This window comes from Dendropsophus ebraccatus, chromosome 4 (assembly GCF_027789765.1).
Source record: "Dendropsophus ebraccatus isolate aDenEbr1 chromosome 4, aDenEbr1.pat, whole genome shotgun sequence".
Taxonomy (NCBI): Eukaryota; Metazoa; Chordata; class Amphibia; order Anura; family Hylidae; genus Dendropsophus; species Dendropsophus ebraccatus.
The window spans coordinates 78535385-78559539 of record NC_091457.1 but is presented as its reverse complement, the minus strand read 5'-3'; the positions used below and the strand labels follow the sequence as shown (position 1 = coordinate 78559539).

Here is a 24155-nt window from a genome sequence, read left to right as displayed (position 1 = left end):
GCGGGCTCGCAGCGAGATTCTCGCTGCGAGCCCGGCAGGTCCTGTCAGTTCCCATAAACTACATACTTGCTGCGGTCTAAACGACCGCAGCGAGTATGTAATTATACCGCCCTTAACCCCTTCTACTCCCGCCGGTTCCCCCGCTGTAAGCAGCATACATTACCTGTCCTCGCTGCACGGGTCCGGCGTCCTGCTCTCCCGTCCGGCCAATCAGTGGCTGCGGCTGGGCAACACACTAATTGGCCGGACGGGAGAGCAGGACGCCGGACCCGTGCAGCGAGGACAGGTAATGTATGCTGCTTACAGCGGGGGAGCCGGCGGGAGTAGAAGGGGTTAAGGGCGGTATAATTACATACTCGCTGCGGTCGTTTAGACCGCAGCAAGTATGTAGTTTATGGGAACTGACAGGACCTGCCGGGCTCGCAGCGAGAATCTCGCTGCGAGCCCGCCCGTGTGAATATACCCTTAGGGTATAAACCCACACACCGTATATGCAGCAGATATGCAACAAATACGCAGCAGATTTGTTGGTACAGATTTGATGCTGTGTTCAGTTATTTAGATCTAATCTGGTGCGATTTTGCTGCGAGTTTGCTGCGTATCGCAGCAGTAAATACGCTGCATATACGGTGTGTGGGTTTATACCCTTAGGGTGCGTTCACACCTACAGGATCTGCAGCAGATTTGATGCTGTGTTCAGTTATTTAAATGAAATCTGCTGCAGAAAATCAGCTGCAGATCCTGTAGGTGTGAACGCACCCTTAGGGAGGATTTGCTCTGTGTGTTTGTGGTGGTTGTTGTGGCAAAGGCAAGAAATCACCTATTCTCTTCAGAAGGCTGAAACGATCAGCCTGTTATATGTGTGTACGGGGATGAAGGTTTAATAAATCTTATTTTTGCAACTATCTGCTGGAAGCTGGACTCAAAGTTTTGTTGGACGCATCTTATGGCACCTGTTGGAGTGAGAGTCCGAGCTAGGAAGCAATAGGAAAGAGGGTAAGCTGGCTTTTCTTTTTCATTACGTTGTTATATTACACAATATTAAGACCTCAGAGTATGGATCAGAGGTTAAAGGAGAGGTCTCACCATAGACAAACCTTTTAAAGTGTTGTTATAACTTTCAAACTAAATCACGATGGCTCAGTGGTTAGCACTGCAGCCTTGCAGCGCTGGGGTTCTGGGTTCAAATCCCACCAAGGGCAACATCTGCAAAGAGTTTGTATGTTCTCTCCGTGTTTGCGTGGGTTTTCTCTGTGTACTCCGGTTTCCTCCCACACCCAAAACATACAGATAGGTGAATTTAGATTGTGAGCCCTAATGGGGACAGGGAGCAATAATTGGCATAACTATGTAAAGTGCTGCGGAATCTGTGTGCGCTACACAAATAAAGGCATTATCATTTTTAAAAGCATTAACAGTAGATGTGATATAAAGCAAGTTTGTAATTTACAGTTATTTAGTTATTTATTTTATTAACTTATCATGGCAGTATACGGCACTTCCTGTTTTCTGACACCTTTTTTTCTCAAAGAGTCAGAAAACAGAAAGTCCTGTGTATCCCAGGCCATCTGAGCGCTCACAGAGAGAAGGCAGTCATGTGACTGATGGACACATTGAGCTGTGACTCTCTGTACTGGCCGGAATTCCTATGTTTAGTCTGTTTTTTTCAACCAACACAAGTCAGAAAATCTGCCTTCAGGAGACTGGACCTGGATTTCTGGTAAGTACAGCTTTGTTTTACAGCCTGATAAACAACAAAAATAATAATGAATGTAAATTGCAAACTTGCTTTATGTCACATCTACTGTTGATTTAGAGTTTGAAAGTTATAACGACAGTGACACTTTAATATGAAAGTCAATGCAGCCATAAGCTGATCAACACACTTTTGTCCCCAAAATCCCTGACAAACTATCAATTTTGTAATTGGCTCCTCATTTCTCTAGCAGCACCTGCTGCAGAGGAAACTTAGGGCCCTTTTACACGGAAAGATTATCTGACAGATTATCTGCCAAAGATTTGAAGCCAAAACCAGGAACAGACTATAAACAGAGATCAGGTCATACATGAAAGCCTGAAATTTCTCCTCTTTTTAAATCCAGTCCTGGCTTTGGCTTAAAATCTTTGGCAGATAATCTGTCAGATAATCTTTCTGTGTAAAAGGGCCCTTAGCCTTACTAGCTGTATTTAATACCATCTCAGCATGATGCTATTATTCGCCTAAATGACACAATAATACAGATTTAAAGAATATATTAAATATATCAAAGGAATCCCTGTAGGATCATTTTATGGTGGGGTAGATGGCCCAGAGGAAAGTAGTTATCAGGTGTGTATATAAAAATCCACTTCAGGTCCCAGAAAGAAGTATGCAGAAACATAGTTGCAAGTGGTTGTGTGCATATTTATTCATACATAGATGGCAGAATCACAGACGTATAGGTATCCTTATCAACTTTTCAGTACTAAGACCTTTATCAAGGAGTCTGTGTGGAAAGCAGGATGAGTCCATAGAGTTAGATAAATAGTAGCGGGCCTGTGGAAGGTATGAATCTGCAGGAATACCCATTGGTCCGCTACCTTTTTCTGCCCCACAGAAACATTGGCAAAAGATACTTATGCTCTTCTGTGTACTTTTTCTTGGCACTTGAAAATGGATTTCTATGAAGACCCGTAAGATCAAGTACACTGTATTATCAAAAGTATAGGCACACACACCTCTTATGAGGCACTGCAGTGCCAGCTGTTTCATTCAGCTCCCCTACACGTCATTACAGACATGACCACCAGAATGGCTTTATGTGTAACTGGAGGTGGTCTCTCCTGTGACTTCCTGTGAATTACAGGATTACATCATCATCTAGCAGACTATTCCTGGAGGCCCACACCGCTCCCTCCACACCCAACTTTATCTGTATGCTGCTGCTATGTGGCAAACAGTTGTTTCTCCCAGCTTCCCCATGTACATTAACATTTGGCGTATTCCCTTTCAGTAGGGGTAAGCTGCAGAAAGCTCTGGCAGTGGCCTAGCACTTCCAGAATAGGGTCAGGTGCAAACTACGCATGCACAGGAAGAGCAGCTTGTCTCTGTACATTACATGAAAGTGCACCGAAGGAGCCAGTTTAGATACTTATTTCAGATGGAATTTCTCAAAACAGCGGGAAATTCAAGGTTAACAGCGGTGGCGGCGGAAATGGTGGGTAGGGGGCTAAATGGACATTTCAACAGGTTTGTATATAGTTTCCTTTTGATGCTTCATCACACCAAGATATTCCAGACATAGAAACATAGAAGACTGTTGGCAGAAAAAGACCACTGGGTCCATCTAGTCTTCCCTTTTAGTATTTCTCTTATTATTAGCTTAGGATAAATATATGCTTATCGCATGCAGGTGTAAATTCTGTTATTGTAGATTTACCAATCACATCTGCTGGATGTGATCACTGCACAAAGCAAGACGCATAAAAGCATGTTTTGCTGGGTTGTAAAGTGCTGTAAAGTGGTGAATTGTAAAGTGCTGCGGAATCTGTTGGCGCTATATAAATAAAAATTATTATTATTATTATTATTTGGGATGATATAGACTGAAGATCATGTCATCCAACATCAGTGTCAGACCTTAGAAATGCTCTTCAGAATTAGTGTGGAAGATGTTATAACTGCGGGAGAGACCAACTCTGAAATGCCTAAGTATTTACAATGGGATGTCCTGAATGCTCCTGTAGGTGTAATGCAGGGATGGGGAACCTTCGGCCCTCCAGCTGTTGCAAAACTACAATTCCCATCATGCCTGGACAGTCAAAGCTTTTGCAGTGTTATGTGTATGTGTCTTAATGCTTCTTTCTATATAGTGTATTTGCAGTGCCTTTCTACTATATATTAAGATATAACTATTTTGCTAGCATACTACAGTATATGAACAACTGCAACAATCTACATTTATCAAAAACATATACTATATTATCATATTTCCTCTATTTTTGCTTGGTTTCAAAACCAACTAGTCCACTCTACATGGTCAACCCAACAATTTTAGTGGCATGGCAAAACTTACCAAAAATACAAGTCTTTCCAGGAGTGAGGTAGACAATAATACTGATCACCATCAGAAAAGGTGGTTTCTGAATTTCCTGCTATCAGGGTCTATGTGAACCCGTAATTCTACACAATTCTGTATACAGCCATTCAAGGCAAGAAACAAGACCATATGAAATCACCATGTTGTTAACATAGTCACAGGCGAGTAAATACAGCGCACATCACATAAATCCTGCTTATTCAAACAGACAGTTTTCCTACAAAAGAACAGTATTTTCATGGCTGAAACTTAAGTAAACTTGTGTATGTGGAACATGGCCAGTAACAAGCTCTGCTCAGAATGTGAATGGCTGCTTTCATCTCGTAGAAAACATCCCTGTACTGACCAGCCCACAGATCCAGAACTAGTCTACCTCTCGGCATTTAAAGGTTCCTGGCTCCATGTGTTTCAATAGTTAAGGAGAGAATTTACCAGGGCCCTAAGATCTCCAATACACAACCATCCACTACAGTAGCCTGCAGGATTGGGTCACTAGTCAGTATGTGGAACCAGGTGCCAAGGAGAAACTACTTCAAGATCTCATCTTTCAAACTCAAGGATCAGGTCGCACAGCCCTGGAAGGAGACGTGTACCTGGCAAGGGAGAATAATTCAGTTAACTCTTAAAGTAACTAACTCCCCCTCTAAGTAATAGTTGACATTTCCCAGTAAACAAAAAGGCCACAATAACCTGTTAAAGAAAATCTGTCAGCACAGATTTGCCTACTAAAGTAAGGGCTCATTCACACTGTCTGTGCCGCAAACGGGATGAGGATCGTGGCACAGACCCCCTAGCCGGAGCCTCCACCTCCCGGCAGCAGGAAAAGACCACCGGCTCTATCTAGTCTAGTTCTGAGTTGTTCAGGACATGGAGGCTGGCGACTGGCTGCATCCACTGCACACACAGGAGAATCAGCTTTAAATCTTTGCCTTATTCCATCAGAAGTTGCCTCTGGATCATGGAGAACATTACACAGAAGCTGCTGAGCCAATTCTACTTTGCAATGGTGTAATAAATAACTCCCATAGTCTCTGGCCATTTATAAAGCAGCTGGAGTCGGACTCTAATAAAATTCAGGAGTTTGAGTTGGAGCTTCGGCTTACGAACTCCACAGCCCTGGTTACAGATGCACTGGTTTTGCAAGGTGCTGTATTACAACAGGTTACAATAAGCCCTGCTGCTGCTGCCGAGATGGGAGGAAAGCCTTTATCCTGTATGGACAGTAAAGATAGTTTAAAGGATCAATTCACAGGTTTTCACATGCTTTCTTGTTCTTTCTCATCTGCACCATGCACATAATATACACTCTCCCTATTTTCTGTGTTCTGTATTGCTGACAAGATTTATTTCCACTAACAGGCAGTGGATAGCAAACTGCAAGGAAAGAAGACAACTAGTGGTCAAGACTTTAGAGCTGTTTACTCCCACGGTGTTCTTCTGTGGCATCTCTGGGTCCTCCGCTGACCTCTGCCGCCACTTCTAGTACAAACTCATCTTGGCAGTGGCAGCCCACTCAGCCAATCACTGACTAAGATGGGCCTAACCAAAGCCAGTGATTGGCTGTCACTAGCAAGACAAGTCCATCACGGAACCGGAGACGCCACAGGAGCACACCAGAGGAGTGTGGTGAGGTAAGAATAAAATGTTTATTATTTTGTTTAGTACATAGAGCAAGGACCAACAAAGTCAGTTAGGCACTGCCTCTCCACCTGAGTCACGGGTAGGTTGCTGGTACGGCAAGTTTAGGTCGTTGCAGGATGTGTTGTCAGAGATAAAACTCTGGTGGTGCTCAGCCGGGTTAGAAAGTCCAAACAATAGCAGAAAGTAAACGAGAAGGCGGTCACTCACCATTCAAGTGCTGTATTTATTGAAGCATCACCATAATAGGTTACAGGCAGACATGCACTGTGCGTCCCACTAAGGCTACAATCGTTTCACATTCACACGCTTCCACTGGCCTCGTAGTACGTAATGACGTGGGCACGTTCGGATTATATATCCTCCGTGCCTCACGGATGCAAATGTTGCAGAACAATTAAAGTTACAGTGTGAAACAAAAAAACATGTACATTTTACATAAAAACCTTATCACCAATAATTACACAAACACACTTAGATCATTACGATCATTAAGTCCAAGGGGGCCCAGGGCTTCGGTCCTTGCTATCCACACCCCTTCTTGTTGCAATAATAATCTTTGGCGATCACTGCCTCTTCTCAGGGTGTGGACAACCTCTAGACCTGCAAACCGCAACACGTTCAGATCACTATTATGCTTTTGAATTAAATGCTCTATCAATTTTGGTGAGCCTATACCTGACTTAACAGATTTATAGTGTTCTCTGAACCTTATATACAGATGTCTTATGGTTTCCCCACATAGAAAAAAAACGCAGGGACACATGACTGTGTACACAACACATTTGCTTCTGCAAAAAATTGTAAGGCCCCCCCCCCTCCTACGCACAACACAAAGCACCGCACATATATATATATAACCTCTGTAAAGTGGCCAAAAAATAAAATCTCTTGTGGCCAGAGACAGAATCCTGCCTGCATTCACAAGAGTGACTGGCAGAGCAGAGAGCCAATGGCTGCTTGCTCTGTCAGTCCACTGTATTTAACTAGGAGCCCTTATGGTTAAATACATAGGTGCAGGAGCCGACTACTTTTGCTTAACCCCTTATGTACTGCAGTGTGTAAAGGCCCTATAACAAGGTATGATTATCAGCCTTTACGGCTGATAATCGTCCTGTTTAATAGAAGGCAACGATCAGCCCCCCCCCTGTACTCACCCGCTCGCCGCCGACACAGGGAATAGCGGCGGCAGCAAGCAGGGAACGCTGACAGTGCGCGTTTGCTCCTCTCAGTCGCCCCGTGGAATAGGGGCCTAAGTGACCGAAAGTTCACAAGACTAAGAAATATCTGCTTTACTGCTGGTGCACTGATAACCCCTGACCTCTGCATGGAGCTCTCACATTTTCCTACTTGGGCAGCTGAGAACAGAGGTCAGGGGTTATCAGTGCAGTGAAGCAGATATCCTTATCTTCTGCTTCGTAACCCTTTTTTGTGTTGCAGCATGTAAGTAAACATTGGGTCACTTCACACTGCAGTACATAAGGGGTTAATCAGAAGATGACAAGACGCCCTTATCTTTCCTGTGCTTCCCCGGGGCCCCCCTACCTCATGGGCCCCATAACAGCTGCCTACCCTGCCTCTATGGTAGATACGCTACTGGTTTACGCAGTGTTCATACCCTCCTAAATGGAGAACCCTTGTACCTGCGTTAAAGTTACAGAAGGGGCAGTGTCTGCACTTAAAGTTACCTTTAGGTATACTCTCTTGTAACCAGTTACTTTTTCTCTCTGGAAGTATACTAAGGTTTTTCCTCTGCAGTAAGCCACGACTGGTTTATTTCTTGTGTACACAGTCATGTGCCCCTGCATTTTTTTCTATGTGGGGAAAACCATAAGACATCTGTATATAAGGTTCAGAGAACACTATAAATCTGTTAAGTCAGGTATAGAGAATGTAATCCAAAAGCATAATAGTGATCTGAACGTGTTGCGGTTTGCAGGTCTAGAGGTTGTCCACACCCCAAGAAGAGGCGGAGATCGCCAAAGATTATTATTGCAACAAGAAGGGGTGTGGATAGCAAGGACCGGAGCCCTGGGCCCCCTTGGACTTAATGATCGTAATGATCTAAGTGTGTTTGTGTAATTTTTAGTGATGAGGTTTTTATGTGAAATGTATATTTTTTTTGTTTCACACTGTCACTTTAATTGTTCTGCCACATTTGCATCCGTGAGGCACAGAGGATATATAATCCGAATGTGCCCACATCATTACGTACTACGAGGGCAGTGGAAGCGTGTGAACACGAAACGATCGTAGATCATAGCCTTAGTGGGACGCACATTGCATGTCTGCCTGTAACCTATTATGGTGATGCTTCAATAAATACAGCACTTTAATGGTGAGTGACCGCCTTCTCGTTTACTTTCTTCTATTGTTTTGTTTAGTTTAAGCACTGGCTTACCACTTTAAAGGGAAACTTTGAATACAGATATGCATATACTTGTACTCCAAGTTTCCAGATGCTGATCACAGAAGCATCACATACATGCCTTTGGCAATTTTCTGTGATCCATCATCTTCAATAAAAAGCATTTTTATTCCGGGCTCACAGTGTCACAGAGGTGTCCGACACTGTCAGTACCCGTTCTGCACAGCCTCAGCTTGCCCTGCTTTCTGGTCGTTGTATCACAGGACCGTTAAGGAGCGAGTCCAGGTACTTAAACTTATAGACAATGACAGAAGAGATGGCTGGCATCCAATCCAAGATTAGCCTATTGTGGAGCCTCCTGGTACCTTTTGGGATACTTTTCATGGAGGTCTATTGAAGTTCTTCCTGCCAAGCCCCTAAGTAAATTGGCTGTTGCAGTGGTCTGTCTAAATTATTGGTTTGGAACCTCAATGTACTGTACCCACTATACAGTACTTGCTACAGAATATAACTGTTGCTAAGATTTCTACATATAACTGTAACTTACAGGTTTTTCTTACGAAGGTAATACAAGATCATCATTGTTCAGCTATACGATTTTCTCAGCTATTATTTTACACACTGTTTGCTATTATTCTGTTCAAAATATCCGCTGCTTTAGACCAGATCTGTGATCAGTGTTTGTGGTTTGGCTACATCTGTCTCACTAGAGACCCTCGGTAACTGTCCTACCTTTAGCCATGTTTTACGCTGAAGCTTATTCAGATTGGCTGTTGTGCGTTTGCACCAGCCTTGCAGAAGTTAAGCAGGTAATAAAGGCATGAGATTTAAATGATTCCCAGTACCAGAATTATAGTCTACCAGCAACCAGTGAGAAACAAAAGATTATTAAGTCACATGAGCCTCAGTATCCGGAAGATATGCCTTAATGAGAAATGTTCCAATGAAAGAATGTGGCAAGGTTTGTTGCTTTGAGGGTTAATCTCACGTGTATAAGGCTATAACATCTCTCGGAACATAGTTTAAGACAGTGATTTTCAACCTTTTTTGAACCGCGGCACACTTTTTATACTTAAAAAATCCCGGGGCACACCACCAACCAAAATGGCACAAAATGACACTAAAACAGTACATATTATACATATAGTTAATAATATAGATTCTAAATGTATTTATACTCAGTGTGAAACCTGGGCCTGTTTTCTTCTCCTTCCCCCCCTGTGCTTCTCTCCTGTGCTTCTCTCCACCATACTTCTCCCCCCTACTTCTCTCCTGTGCTTCTCTCCCCCCGTGCTTCTCTCTCCTGTTTCTCCCCCATCCCCAGGTTTCTCTCCCCCATTCTTTTCTCCTGTTTCACAGGGGCACCATAGTTTGGGGAACTTTCCCCGCGGCACACCCGACCATGTGTCACGGCACACTGGTTGAAAATCACTGGTTTAAGAGGCCCAGCTTCAGGTCAGGATTATCAATGGTAAAACGGTGGCTGTAAAGCTTATCAGATTCAGCACCATTCTAAAAAAGAAGAATAACACTCATTCTCTGCACTGGTGTCAGTCTTTGGGTACAACCTCCATAAAATGGACTTTAAATACTTTTTTTTTGTTGTTGTTTTTTTTAACAAGGAAAAGTTTGGTTAGTCAGAAACACTGGACTGTCTTTAGCCTGCAAAACATGTTAAAATATATCTACCCCTTTAAATACATTTTTAATTCTGTTAAAAATGTTTGTACTTATACAGGACTTCCAATAACATGTTGTTTAGATTTTATTCTACAGACTCTGCTGTGTCCTGTTATCTCTCATTTCCTGAGGGTGCATTTACACCCCAATAGTACCTTCCTGGGAATAGATACATCTCCATCCTGTCAAAACAGGTGTCGATGTACCTTTGCACAGACAGGCATGGACCCTATTTACTTCTATGGCCTAAACTCAGTCAGCTGGTGACTACAGTCGTGTCATTTCCAACTTTAAAGGGAATCTGTCAGCACCTGGAGCTGACCTGAGGTGCTGACAGTGTGCATTAAGTCACAGTTTACTACCAGTGCATGTAACTACCTGATCTGAGCAACCATTGGTTTCCCCTTCCAGCCTCCTAGGTAACTACTGCCTGCACAAGACCCAGTGCCAGTGCTTTAATGAGTGTAATGTACTTCATCTGGGTACAAACACACACGGCTTATACGCTGCGTATTTACTGCTGCGATACGCAGCAGATACGCAGCAGATTAGATCTAAATAACTGAACACAGTATCAAATCTGCTGCGTATCTGCTCCGTATCTGCTGCGTATCTGCTGTGTGTGTTTGTACCCTAAAGGGGTTATTGCACAAAAAATGTAATGCGTATTTCATTTCATTTTATGAAAATAAATATTTCAGCCTTACGTGAACACAGCCTCAGCTTTGCATTACAGCAGCTCAGATATGATGTTAGGGGTATGTTGACTGTTTCCAGTGACAACCAGCAGAACTGGTAATACCAAAATCAATGGAGCCGCATCATAGAGGGGCAGGGGTTTCCGCCCACTAGGGGTGGGCTGGCCTGTCTCCAGTGCATCATCCTGGGCGGGTGCCCCTGAATAGAACGGCACTGTACACGGGAACCAGGCCACAGTTCAAAAAAAGGACCATGGCACCAGCCTCCCCATGCTTGTACTGTTCTGTCCATGGGCAAAACTTAAAACGAATGTACCTGATGGTACATTCGCTTTAAGGTTCTGTTCACACACACACACACTATTGAAGTCAATAGGAAATTGGTCGGCAGTGCACACAGCACATAGAATAATGTCTGTAATTGATTACGACCATCCAAATAAATAAATAAATCTCATTATTTACCACTTGCTTTTGCAAAAACAACTGTTTTTATTTTTACCAATGCAAACACTCAGTTACGGACAAATTTTTAGTATTATCTTACTATTTGTGAACATGATCTAAATCTAGATATCAACTGCAAAACGGAATTCAAAGGTGCTTTATGATTGTCATGTGATGTCTTGTGATTGGAGCAGCAAAGACAAGTACAGATCTTTATGCCCCTGTGAAGTCTCACACTGCCCCCCTGATGATGATGATGATGATGATGGTGATGGGCCTAACATCTGACTACAGCTGCAGTTCCCAGTCTCCCCCGCTCCAGATTTCTTTTAATACCTTTTTATGTACACCACACCTGCTGGCAATAAACAGGTTAAGCGCACACGACCCGGTCCTCCGGATCGCTCATTTTCCATCCTCTCTAGAGCTTTCTGGGACTCAGCGCTCAGTAATAACCTCTATGCTGGAGACTGCATTTTTCTAGGCTGCTAAGATACTTTGGAGTTTAAACCTACGTCAGTCCAGCTTATAATGGAGTTTGTGATCTACAAGGGAAGCCTGTGGCTGGATTAATAACATGCAAATACTAAGGCACTTTCAACTGAGCTCTGAGACATTAAAATGCCAGTGTAACTTCACTTTTTTTTTTCCAGTTCCCCTGTCGTGTTGACAGGACAAGTGTACACAATGCATCTGTTCCCAAAAATAACTCAGACCATAGTTTTGGCATCCACGTGAATGGACCTGCCAAAAGGTTTTCAAGAAGCTGGCACCGTTTCTGCAATCAAATTCTGTCACTTCCAAGGGAAACCACTAGATCTAGTCCTTTCCATGACCTCACATGTTAGAGTCACGTTACTGCCAGATCAAAACCACCCTGAACTTTATGCCTCACGGAAAGCAAAAGACGCTGGAGCCCTGGGAATGAAAGTATGTGGGCCAGACGGGTGTTCTGCATTGTTAGGCTCACTCTTCCTCCCGAGCCCTCCAGAGCTGTGACTCCTCCTCGCAGACACAATCAAGGACAAACGTGCAGAGTGAATGACCTTGACAATCCAGGCCAAGTCCCATGGTAACAGATCTGCATGCCTGTGCTATAAGCCCACCTGAAGCACTTGTTTATCTCATAGGGAAAAGGGGAAACTAGTATGAAGAACATAAGGAACATGTCAATGCAACTACTCAGAGATCTGGAGATCATGAGGAAATACAGCATGATCCTCTCAGCTTACATTACATCAGTCTGTAAATCGAGCAAAATCCTCTGATCTGAAAGCAAGTACAAGTCCATCCAAGTCCTGCACCTACTGGGCTGCTCTTGGGGTATGGTCACACTGCTTTGCATTTCACTCTGTGGATTTGATGTTGCAGATGTCCGCTATTTATTTTGGTTAAATCCCCAGCAGACTAGGTATGTGTGAATACACTCTTAGGCTGGGTTCACACTAAAGTTTTTTTTTTTATTTGCTAACAGATCCATCCATCTTAATTGAATGGATAAGCAAAAAACTGATAAGCAGACTGAGAGTCCATTAACACAGAAAGATTATCTGCCAAAGATTTGAAGCCAAAGCCAGAAACAGACTATAAACAGAGAACAGGTCAAAAAGGAAATCCTGAGATTTTTTTTCTCTTTTCAAATCCATTCCTGGCTTTGGCTTCAAATCTTTGGCAGATAATCTGTCAAATAATCTTTCTGTGTAAATAGACCTTACTGCAAACTGATTGCAAAATGTTCAGTTTTTCATTGTCAGTTTGCATTTTGGCTTTAAAAAACTGACTTTTGTCTATCAGTTTGCATCAGTCAGCATCCGTTTTCATATCAGTTTATTTTTTTCCTTTGGTTTCTCACTTCTGCGCATGCTCAGTGACAAAACTGATGCCAATCCATCGGGGGAGATTTATCAAACTCGAATAAAGTAGAATTGTCTCAGTCATCCCTAGCAACCAATCAGATTCCACCTTTCATTTCTTAAAGAATCATAGGTATAGCATGGATCATGTATCAGGAGCCCCTGGTACATTCATTGACTGCATTGTGAAATAATGACAACCCAAAACATGCCAGCCTTAATTAGGTCTAGGTGACTGGTGCCAGTCTGGTATCATCATTAAGAAATGACATGCAACTACCTGTTTCATTCATTTTTTACACATGTGGTCTATATGACATGAGCCCTTGCATAATAGTAGCATGCAAGAACGTGCAAAGAAAAAAAGGCGCTGGTAGCACAACCAATGTACCCAGACCAAGTGTGACAGGGGTTACTAAGAAAACATAGAAGAAAAGAAACAAACCGGCTACAGTCAACCACAACAAAGTGAGCAATCTGTGCTGTCAAAATATAAACCATAAAGCTAAATTGTAAAACTTTTGCTATGACAGTGAGCTAATGTATCACCTGTTAGCACTGCACAGTTCATATAACACCCCTCATCCAGATTATCCCCTTACACGAGCAGAATGCAAACTACAATGAAGACTGGCACTTCCACAGGCAGAACCGCAAACAAACAATGTTTGCCATTCACAATCTATGCAAAGCTAGCTGAAATCTCTGGCCAAGTGGAACCACATGGTCATGGTCAGGGCATGTTAGTTCTGAAAAGGATAAGCGGCTGCCGCCACTCAGTGACTCCAATCCAACCAGGATTGGAAACCCTTTTGGTGCGTTTACACGTAACTATTATCGTGCGAATTTGTGCGATTACGATCGAATTCAAAAGATAATCGTACGTGTAAACGCAGCGAACGATTAAATGACGAACGAGAAATCGTTCATTTTGATCTTTCAACATGTTCTCAAATCGTTGTTCACAAAAAATTTGCAGATCGTTCCGTGTAAACAGTAGTTCGCCGATTTAACCAATGTGTGAGATAGGCTTAACCAATCGCAAAATGATTTTCCGTACGATATAATGTACCGTCTAAACTCTGATCGTTACTCCGACATCGTTAATCGTACGATCGGGCCAATTATCGTTTCGTGTAAACGCACCTTTTCATCTGTACATACACACTGGCCCACATTTACCAATCAGAGACAAAGTAATCGGACACATTTTTATCTCAGATTGATAGCAACCAATCATAGTCAATAAAAGCTGAGCCGGGATTGGTTGGCCACTAGCTCTGGCCCTCCATGAGCATCACATACAGTAAATCAGTCCGGCTGGTGACTCTTTTAAAGTGACTCTGTACCCACAATCTGGCCCCTCCAAACCGCTTGTACCTTCAAATAGCTGCTTTTAATCCAAGATTTGTCCTGTGGTCCGTTCGGCAGGTGAAGAAGTTATTGTCCTAAAAAAACAACTTTTAAACTGGCAGCCCCATACCCTTTAGCCGTAGCTCAGTTTGTGTATGCATTGGGCTGGCACAACCTCTCCGCCCCTCCTCCCCACCCTCTTCACCATTTTTCCTATTCCTCTGCACTGAAAACTACTCAGGTGCCTTAACGATCCAGCCCATGTGCCAGGCTGACACAGCTGATGAATAGAAGGCAATCTGCCTGGAGCATTCCTAATGATGAGAAGGTTGGGGAGGAGGCCAGCCTAATGCATACACAATGTAAGCCACGGCCAAAGGGCACGGGGCTGCCAGTTTAAAAGTTGTTTTTTTATTACATTAACTGCATCACCTGCCGAACGGACCCCAGGACAGATCTTGGATTAAAAGCAGCTATCTTAAGGTACAAGCGGTTTGGGGGGGGCATTGCTATGATTGCTATGACTGGTTCCCACCCTGCGTCTCCCAACAGCTTCAAAGCACACACTACTTTAACAATCTAAAATGAACAATCGACAGTCAGACATGTGGCTAAAATGTTTAAGGAGGACAGCAACAAGTATGCACCTAACATTTGAGATTACAGAGGGGACTGGCCCACACCATGATCACTCACCATATCAGCACATCTATGTGACAGCTCTATCAGTGACCCTACACAAGCTCTCACCCAGCTTGTCAGTTATGCGTGGATAAATCTCGTAAGATCTCCAGGAAAGCTGGGTGACAGCCTGACAGACAGTGGACATCAGGGGATTTTCTTTATATGTGTAAAGGCTGAAGGCAGCTGAAAAGATAAATTAAAACCTGTAGTTGCCCCACAGTACATGTAATGCAGCAGCCTTAGCTGTCTCTGCATGTATGTAAGACTCATGACTGCTGAGGCAAGAGATTGGCTGCAGAGTCACATGATAGATGCAAAAAAATGCAATAATTTCCCACTATTCTGCAGCAAAATGACTGTAAAATAGCTTCTTTAAAATAAAATTTCATCAAAAAATTTGCTATTCATTACTAATAATGATCAAATTGTGGCAGAATAGCAGGAAAATCATGAGAAAAGCCCTGAAAAAATGCAATTAAAATGACATGTGTGAACACAGCCTAAAGCATTCTGCTATTATCTTAATTGCAGTACACTGAGTGAAGCTGTGGCCATACAGGCGCAAGTTCCAGATAGTAAGGGGTCCCACAGTGATCAGACACATATTACATATATTGTGGAGAGCTGACAAGTTTTCTTAACCAGCTCAGTGAAAATGTGATAGTAAACCTGACTGAGAGCCCAATGTTTTCAACCATTCTAGACTATGATAACCATAGTGTTCTAGACTACCAGGAACTCCACATAAATCCCTGCCCACACATTTACAGTGTATCCCATATATCTCCTGTACGGTGAATCTCTATAAACATATTACATCCACCTATGTGAGCTACAGCAGGTTCCCATATAAGTAGGGTTGGCGTCCCCAGGCGATATCCATGTTGTGTCACACAGAGAAGTTATTCTTCTCATCCAATGCTATGAATCCTGCTTAAGGGTGCCTTCACACGTACCGTATCGCTGCGTTTTTATCGCTGCGTTTTTTTACATGCGTGTTTTGATTTTCACATGATTTTCATGTGAAAATCAAAACTCGCATGTAAAAATCGCACCAAAAATGCAGCGATAAAAACGCAGAGTTAAAAACGCAGCAATATGGTACGTGTGAAGCTACCCTTACTATAATAGACCAACCGCACAGGGATTCACATGGGTCACTTTTGTATAACGGTCAGCACTCTACACTGAAAGGCATAATAAGTTGGGCGCCTATAGGGGAGCGCAGATACATGTACAGACCGTCAATGTACATATCAACTCCTGTGCAGGACACCAGCAGAGAAAATCCACATATATTAGCTACCCGGACTGGTCCTGCCTTTCCCATACTGTACACAGAAGTCTACAACCTGTGGCCATCCACATATTACTATGATTACAAGGTCTATCCTTCTCTTACTTCATGGAAGGTTTGGAACCACTATGGGGCGCTGCTGATTCTTGAAGTTGCTGGGACATCTACCCATCTATGGACACCATATACTAATAATACCCAATATGCATGGATATAGCAAATGGCCAACACCCTCCAATAAAGTTCTGATCAGTTAGGTACCCAGAACCCATTCTAGGAAAGCAGGGTGGCAGCCAATATAGGAACTATGTAAGTCCTCTAGGAAAAGTGCCCAGTCTTTGAAAGAGCACTAAGCTATAGATCTGCCTAGTTATCCTGTGAATTATTCTACACAGGAGTCTGGGAAAGCTGTGTCATCAGCTGGCTGTCTCAGAAACACAATTGTACACACATACTGGTGTATAGAGCAGGCCATGATGGAGGCTAAACTGTCCTCGGGGACATGTCAGACGTCTTCTAGGTGACAGGTTAGCAGAAGAACAAGGAAAATAAAAGAAAGAATTTTATTTACACTTAACAAGTTAATGTAGTACTACCCAGAACTAGCCGAGCAAGTCGACTGTCATGTGAGAGTGACCGGGTAGTCACCTTAGGGACAATGGTTGGGGGGGGGGGGGGGGGGTTAATAGGCAGGAATCTGGGTCCAAATCTGACCAGATCATCTGTAAATGTATTTAGATCAAATCAGCTGAGTATCTGCAGCAGAAAATCCACTGCAATATGGTGTGTGTGTGTGTGTGTGTGTGTGTGTGTGTGTGTGTGTGTGTGTGTGTGTGTGTGTGTAGCTACCCTAAGATAACCTACCCTAAGTGTGGGCTATCCTAGGAGATTTATGGGAAAAGGCAATTAGATTTTGAGCTCTTGGGGGCAGAAACTGATGGAAGTGATCCTAACTTCATGTCAAGATGTTTCAGGTATGGAACAGGTGCAGAAGTGTCGCACATTAAAATGGGAATAGGAGACCATCAACAATGACTACTACACAATAGCCGATAATCTACATTCCTGGTATCTGACCTACACCCCCAGCTGTACTAAACTACAACTCCCAGCATGCCAGTAAGAGACCATGGTGCAGCACCACTGATAAGGTCTTCAATGGCCTAGATGCATCAAGTACAAGTCTCCCCTTCCCCATCCCTGTACGGAGCTGCACATAGAGAAGTGCCAATATACAGGATGGGGACAACACACAGACAGTCCACTGCCAGGAGCCTGCATGTAATGGACTATACAGGGGTCAGTGCTCCACAGCCAGGAGCCTGCATGTAATGGACTATACAGGGGTCAGTGCTCCACAGCCAGGAGCCTGCATGTAATGGACTACACAGGGGTCAGTGCTCCACAGCCAGGAGCCTGCATGTAATGGACTATACAGGGGTCAGTGCTCCACAGCCAGGAGCCTGCATGTAATGGACTACACAGGGGTCAGTGCTCCACAGCCAGGAGCCTGCATGTAATGGACTACACAGGGGTCAGTGCTCCACAGCCAGGAGCCTGCATGTAATGGACTATACAGGGGTCAGTGCTCCACAGCCAGGAGCCTGCATGTAATGGACTACACAGGGGTCAGTGCTCCACAGCCAGGAGCCTGCATGTAATGGACTATACAGGGGTCAGGGGTCAGTGCTCCACAGCCAGGAGCCTGCATGTAATGGACTACACAGGGGTCAGTGCTCCACAGCCAGGAGCCTGCATGTAATGGACTACACAGGGGTCAGTGCTCCACAGCCAGGAGCCTGCATGTAATGGACTATACAGGGGTCAGTGCTCCACAGCCAGGAGCCTGCATGTAATGGACTACACAGGGGTCAGTGCTCCACAGCCAGGAGCCTGCATGTAATGGACTATACAGGGGTCAGGGGTCAGTGCTCCACAGCCAGGAGCCTGCATGTAATGGACTATACAGGGGTCAGTGCTCCACAGCCAGGAGCCTGCATGTAATGGACTATACAGGGGTCAGTGCTCCACAGCCAGGAGCCTGCATGTAATGGACTACACAGGGGTCAGTGCTCCACAGCCAGGAGCCTGCATGTAATGGACTACACAGGGGTCAGTGCTCCACAGCCAGGAGCCTGCATGTAATGGACTACACAGGGGTCAGTGCTCCACAGCCAGGAGCCTGCATGTAATGGACTATACAGGGGTCAGTGCTCCACAGCCAGGAGCCTGCATGTAATGGACTACACAGGGGTCAGTGCTCCACAGCCAGGAGCCTGCATGTAATGGACTATACAGGGGTCAGGGGGAAGTGCTCCACAGCCAGGAGCCTGCATGTAATGGACTATACAGGGGTCAGTGCTCCACAGCCAGGAGCCTGCATGTAATGGACTACACAGGGGTCAGTGCTCCACAGCCAGGAGCCTGCATGTAATGGACTACACAGGGGTCAGGGGGAAGTGCTCCACTGCCAGGAGCCTGCATGTAATGGACTATACAGGGGTCAGTGCTCCACAGCCAGGAGCCTGCATGTAATGGACTATATAGGGGTCAGTGCTCCACAGCCAGGAGCCTGCATGTAATGGACTATACAGGGGTCAGGGGGAAGTGCTCCACTGCCAGGAGCCTGCATGTAATGGACTACACAGGGGTCAGGGGGAAGTGCTCCACAGCCAGGAGCCTGCATGTAATGGACTACACAGGGGTCAGTGCTCCACAGAACCCATAACATGTAGCCATGTGGCCTCCTCATACAGGACCCTGAAGTGGTGGCAGCTGCCAATCCAAAACACACGTATCTCATTGGCAGAGTGCAAGCTCCTGACACACGTGAGTCGCCCCCTTCAGGCCATCCGCTCTGACACCAACCCCCAATAAGGTTTACCAGGCGCACTGTTATCTTCCCAGAATCCTTCGCGGCAACCAATGTCAGAAGTAAGAGTCTGAGGTCATAACAATAGTGTCCAGCAGCGACTCGCGTGTCCTCTCCGCCACAGCCGCCCTCGGCTCCCCCACTCACCTCTAGAATACAAGGATTTTGGGGACTCAAGGTCAAGGTCGGCGCTGAGCAGCGATATGAAGTCGGAGGGCATGGCCGCCCGGGCCAGCAGAAGATGCGAGGATGAGTCGGTAAGCCTCGGTGCTCGCTCCGGTCTGCTCACACACTGACAGGAACCGACGGCACGCCCCCCTACTGACAGTATACTGCGCATGCGCGGGGCGGAGTCTGCCTGCTGGGAGACCGTTCCAAGCAATGGGCGGGGTTTATTCGTTGACTGACAGCTAAGCGTTACTAGGGGTGTGGCATGAGAGCCAACACGGTAGTGACGGTAACCATGGGTGGAGCTGAGCGGTGACACGATCTGACATCTGTTGTACGAAGGTTGACGTCAGCTGCTCCTCCCCTGGGAGGAGTTATCGGTGGGGAAAAAAGATTTGCGCGTGACGTTGGAAAGCAGACGGCGTCACCAGCATGTGCCACTGACAGACTTTATGAGGGAGGTGATTGGCTGTGGTCGCTCTGAAGCTGCCGCTTGTCAGCCAATAGAAGGCCATGAGGCAACAGGTGCTCGTTTGCTCGTTGCTCGTTTACTTGGCCTATTACACGGCCCTATAATCGTTAAACAAGGGCTGCAGGGACATTGTTACCGATGTCCTTGCAGCCTTTGTTTAAACTGTATACATACCTAATCCATGGTCCAGGGTTCCGCTTCTTCTTAACTTCTCCCTGGGTCCGCGCACTTCAGCTTCACAGCGGCTTGTCTCTGCTGACAGGCCGCTCGGCCAATCACTGGCCGCGCACCGCTATTACACGTAGCGGTGCACGGTTGGCGCCCGACGATTATAGGTCTGAACTTATATCAATGATCGTTGTCTTTAGTACACGGAACGATAATCGGCCGAATCGGGCCGATTCGGCCGGTTATCGTTCCGTGTAATAGTACCCTAAGTGATTGAAATATTCTCATTGAATACTTTGTACAAAGCTGAATGAGCTGACAACAAAATCACACAAACATCATCAATGGAAATCACGTTTATTAACCCGGATTTGGAGTCACACACGTGTCGGTATGACCTCCCTACAATGCCTGGGCATGCTCCTGATGAGGTGGCGCATGGTCTCCTGAGGGATCTCCTCCCAGACCTGGATTTAGGGTCCATTTATACACAAAGATTATCTGCCAAAGATTTGAAGCCAAAGCCAGGAATGGATTTGAAAAGAGGAGAAATCTCAGGCTTTCCTTTAGGATCTGATCTCTAAAGTCTTTCTGGCTTTGGCTTCAGATCTTTGGCAGATAATCTGTGAGATAATACTTCTGTGTAAATGGACCCTAAAGCATCTGCCATCTCCTGACAGTCTGTGGTGTAATGTGACGGTGGATGAGCGAGACATGATGTCCCAGATGTGCGATTCAAGGGCGATTCCATCCAAACTGAGCCTTTCCACCGTTTTTTTAAATGATTAATTTTATAAATTTACCTTCACTGGTTAAAAGTTAAATCTATTTTTAATAGGTCATAACAGATATCCGAGGAAAAAAAAATGTAACCTATTTTTGGGGTGTCTTAAGAGCATGACTCCAGTGATAATGAATCATATGTGTTTTGGGGTTATTTCCAGCTGACTGTTGTAGTTATTTAACAGCGGTTTATTGTTCCGAAATTTATAAGGGAAGTAGACTGAACATTGCTATACCATCTACATACTTTATCTAAATGGAAATGTTATGACTTTCTTCATTATTATTATACTTCTTCTAAACAACCGCAGCTTGTAACACCCGTAAAAAAAAAAGATACAAAAGTTTATGCTGTGATCTAACAAAACTATTTTGTATAAAACTCTTTGAAAGTAAGGCTATAGACATGCCAGTTAACAGGACAATGCAATGCCATAGGCATTGCATTGATCAGTGTTATAGGCGTTCTGCTCATTGAGCCTGCCTGTGGCAGACTCAATGAACATAAAGCCGATTGGGCCGCACGGAGGAAGGTAAGAGACCTCTGGCAGTCCAATACAGTGATCGGGACCCCCGCAATGTGACTGCGGGGGTCCCAATCGGTAAGTTACTGGGCACTGCCCCTGTCACACTTAAACACTGCGGTCGCGCCACAATTGCTGCGTTTAAGGGGTTAATGACACACTGCAGCACGATCGCTGCAGCCTATCATTAACGGTGAGGGTCAGGCGTACCGGTGCGTCCTAGGTCGTCTAGGGGTTAAAGGGCTATCAGTGGCTTCAATGTGTCTAAAATTGAGAGTATTACTTTTAGAAACCACAGGAGACTGAAAACATTGCTACTATGTAACACCCGTAACACTCAGATATTTATTTTTATTTTAAAAAATAATTAAATATTGTAGTATGGAATCTTAACTTCAACCAGTAAAAAAAAACATTAGCATAATTATTGTCTAATTAGCAGAGTTTGGATCGGGGAAGATGGCCTGCTATAATGTATAGCAGGCCATCTCTGCTCGTCGGCACAGGGGTGGTTAAACTCCCCTCCGTGCCGATGATCGCTGCTATTGGCTGATCAATTCAGATCAGCCAATATCAGCTTTCCGGGTCATTCAAGACAGCACCAATCACCATTAGTATACTGTGTAAAGATGGAGCTGGTGCCACCTCCAAAATCGTCGTGATAGGCCGGCCCGGCGTTTATAAAGTTAAAAAAAAGTTTCCCCGGGTTCTGCACCCCTCAGCTAGGTAGCTGAGGGGTGCAGAACAGGTGTGTGAGTGTGTGTGTAGTGCGCCATACTCAACTGATCCGGGCGTCCTGAGCACTCATCCTACGGTCCCGCGGCGTCCTCTTCTCGGCGGCTTCTAACTTCGGCTCCCGTCGGCTTCCCGTCATCTACATTCGGCTATCTTCGGCTGTTTGGGCTCTTCTGTCATCTATCTTCGGAAATCTTCGGCAGCTTCGCTCTACTGCCCCCTATTATATTATACACTGATTAGTTGCTTTGGGGTAAAAAGACTGTTTTTTTTTTTCATTTTTCTTTTTATGCGCTTTAACGCCGCTGAGTGCTGATCAGCATCGCATGTAAGTGCACCACTGATCAGCAACTCCTCCTTTTTGGCGTAGGGGCTTTTTTCCCCCCTATATCCTACCGTCACATAAGTGCGGCATTTATCAGTATATTTTTTCTTACTGTAAAAAAAAAACACTACATTACACTACTCTACATGAAATAAAGTTTTACACTACACTACATTACACATTTACATACCCCATATACTAATCCCCGTATAAAGATGGCCCCCAGGGTGTTTTCAGCGGCGGAGGCATACGCTATTATTGCCTCTGACACCGAAACAGCCAGTGAAGATGAATGGGGGGATCCTTTTTTCCTCCATTCATCCTCGTCATCATCATCCAGTGACGTGTCTGGGGGGCAGCATACGCTACGCTACCCCCAGACACGTCACTGGATGATGATGACAAGGATGAATGGAGGAAAAAAGGATCCCCCCATTCATCCTCACTGGCTGTTTTTCCGCCAGTACCGTCCCAATAAGAGATCACGGTATAGCGTGAAAATCTACAAACTCTGTAAGAGTACCTCAGGTTACACTTACAGATTATAGGCTGGGTTCACACTACGTATATTTCAGTCAGTATTGTGGTCCTCATATTGCAACCAAAACCAGGAGTGGATTAAAAACACAGAAAGGATCTGTTCACACAATGTTGAAATTGAGTGGATGGCCGCCATATAACAGTAAATAACGGCCATTATTTCAATACAACAGCAGTTGTTTTAAAATAACACTCAATTTCAACATTGTGTGAACAGATCCTTTCTGTGTTTTTAATCCACTCCTGGTTTTGGTTGCAATACTGACTGAAATATACGTAGTGTGAACGCAGCCTAATAGGGTACGTGCACATTGCGAAATGGCGAAGGATAACCCTTTATGCATTCCGCAGCTGGCGGCGGACTGATGCAGGCGCGTGTCTCTGCATGTCTTATAGACTCCATTCTATGCACGGGCAGATTCCGACATCCGTCCAAAGAATGAACACGTTCATTCTTTGGACAGAGGGCGGAATCCGCCCTTGCATAGAATGGAGTGTGACACAAGTTGAGACGCGCACACCCGCATCAGTCTGCTGGCGGGTGCCAGCTGCAGAATGCGCAACGGGTTATCCTTCGCCATTTCGCCCATATGGCAGATTATGTCCACATTTGGGGTATTTTTGTACTCAGGGGAAATTACCCTACACGTTTTGCATTCATTTTATTTTTTAACCCCTTGTGGAAATAGAAAAAAATCAAGGCTAGACCAACATTTAGTGTAAAAAAATTTTTTATTTTTACACTAAATCATTGATTTTGTCTTGATTTTTTCATTTTCACAAGGGGTTAAAAGATAAAAAAAAAACAACACAAAATGTGTAGGGTAATTTCCCCTGAGTACGAAAATACCCCACATGCGGACATAAAGCGCCATGCGGGTGCAGGGTAAGCCTCCAAAGGGAAGGAGCGCCATTTGGATTTTGGAGGCTGGATTTGGCTGGAATGGATTTTGAGAGCCTTGTTGCATTTGAAAGGTCTCTGTGTTGTCATGACAGTTGAAACCCCCCACAAGTGACCCCATTACGGAAAATACACCCCTCAATGAATGTAACAAGGGGTGTAGTGATCATATGGACCCCAATGGTGACGGGCACAAATGTGGAACAATGTGGCGTAAAAATGAAATATTACATTTTTTACACCATAATGTTGGTTTAGCCTTGAATTTTTCATTTTCACAAGGGGTTAAAAGAGAAAAAAAAAAACACAAAATGTGTAGAGCAATTTCCCCCAAGTCCGTAAATACCCCACATGTGGACATAAAGCGCCATGTGTGTGCAGGGCAAGCCTCCGAAGGGAAGGAGTACCATTTGGATTTTGGAGGCTGGATTTGGCCAGAATGGATGATAAACACCATGTCGCATTAACAGAGCCCTTGTGCTGCCAAAACACTGGAAACCCCCGACAAGTGACCCCATTCTGGAAACTACACTACAAACTGCGCTACACGTTTGGTGTTTTTTTTTTCTT

At 44.6% G+C, this 24155-nt stretch overlaps 1 protein-coding gene and 1 long non-coding RNA gene across 6 annotated transcripts in view; one reads left to right on the top strand and one right to left on the bottom strand.

The window, feature by feature from the left end:
• NFAT5 (nuclear factor of activated T cells 5) overlaps nucleotides 1–24155 on the bottom strand; it is a 110801-nt gene that overhangs the window by 57981 nt on the left and 28665 nt on the right. Inside the window, exon 1 of one of the 4 annotated variants that reach the window (XM_069966110.1) lies at nucleotides 21868–21950. The exons of 2 other annotated variants lie outside the window; for them this stretch is intronic. In XM_069966110.1, the coding sequence (XP_069822211.1) occupies nucleotides 21868–21892 (25 nt within the window). In that variant the 5' untranslated portion in view covers nucleotides 21893–21950. Of the gene's footprint in view, nucleotides 1–19116; nucleotides 19284–21867; nucleotides 21951–24155 lie in introns of those variants that run through there. One more of the 4 variants, XM_069966111.1, reaches the window with a different exon arrangement.
• LOC138788340 (uncharacterized) overlaps nucleotides 19134–24155 on the top strand; it is a 33985-nt gene continuing 28963 nt past the window's right edge. Inside the window, exon 1 of one of the 2 annotated variants that reach the window (XR_011362573.1) lies at nucleotides 19134–19226. This is a non-coding gene — a long non-coding RNA (uncharacterized lncRNA). Of the gene's footprint in view, nucleotides 19227–19583; nucleotides 19663–24155 lie in introns of those variants that run through there. The other variant, XR_011362572.1, reaches the window with a different exon arrangement.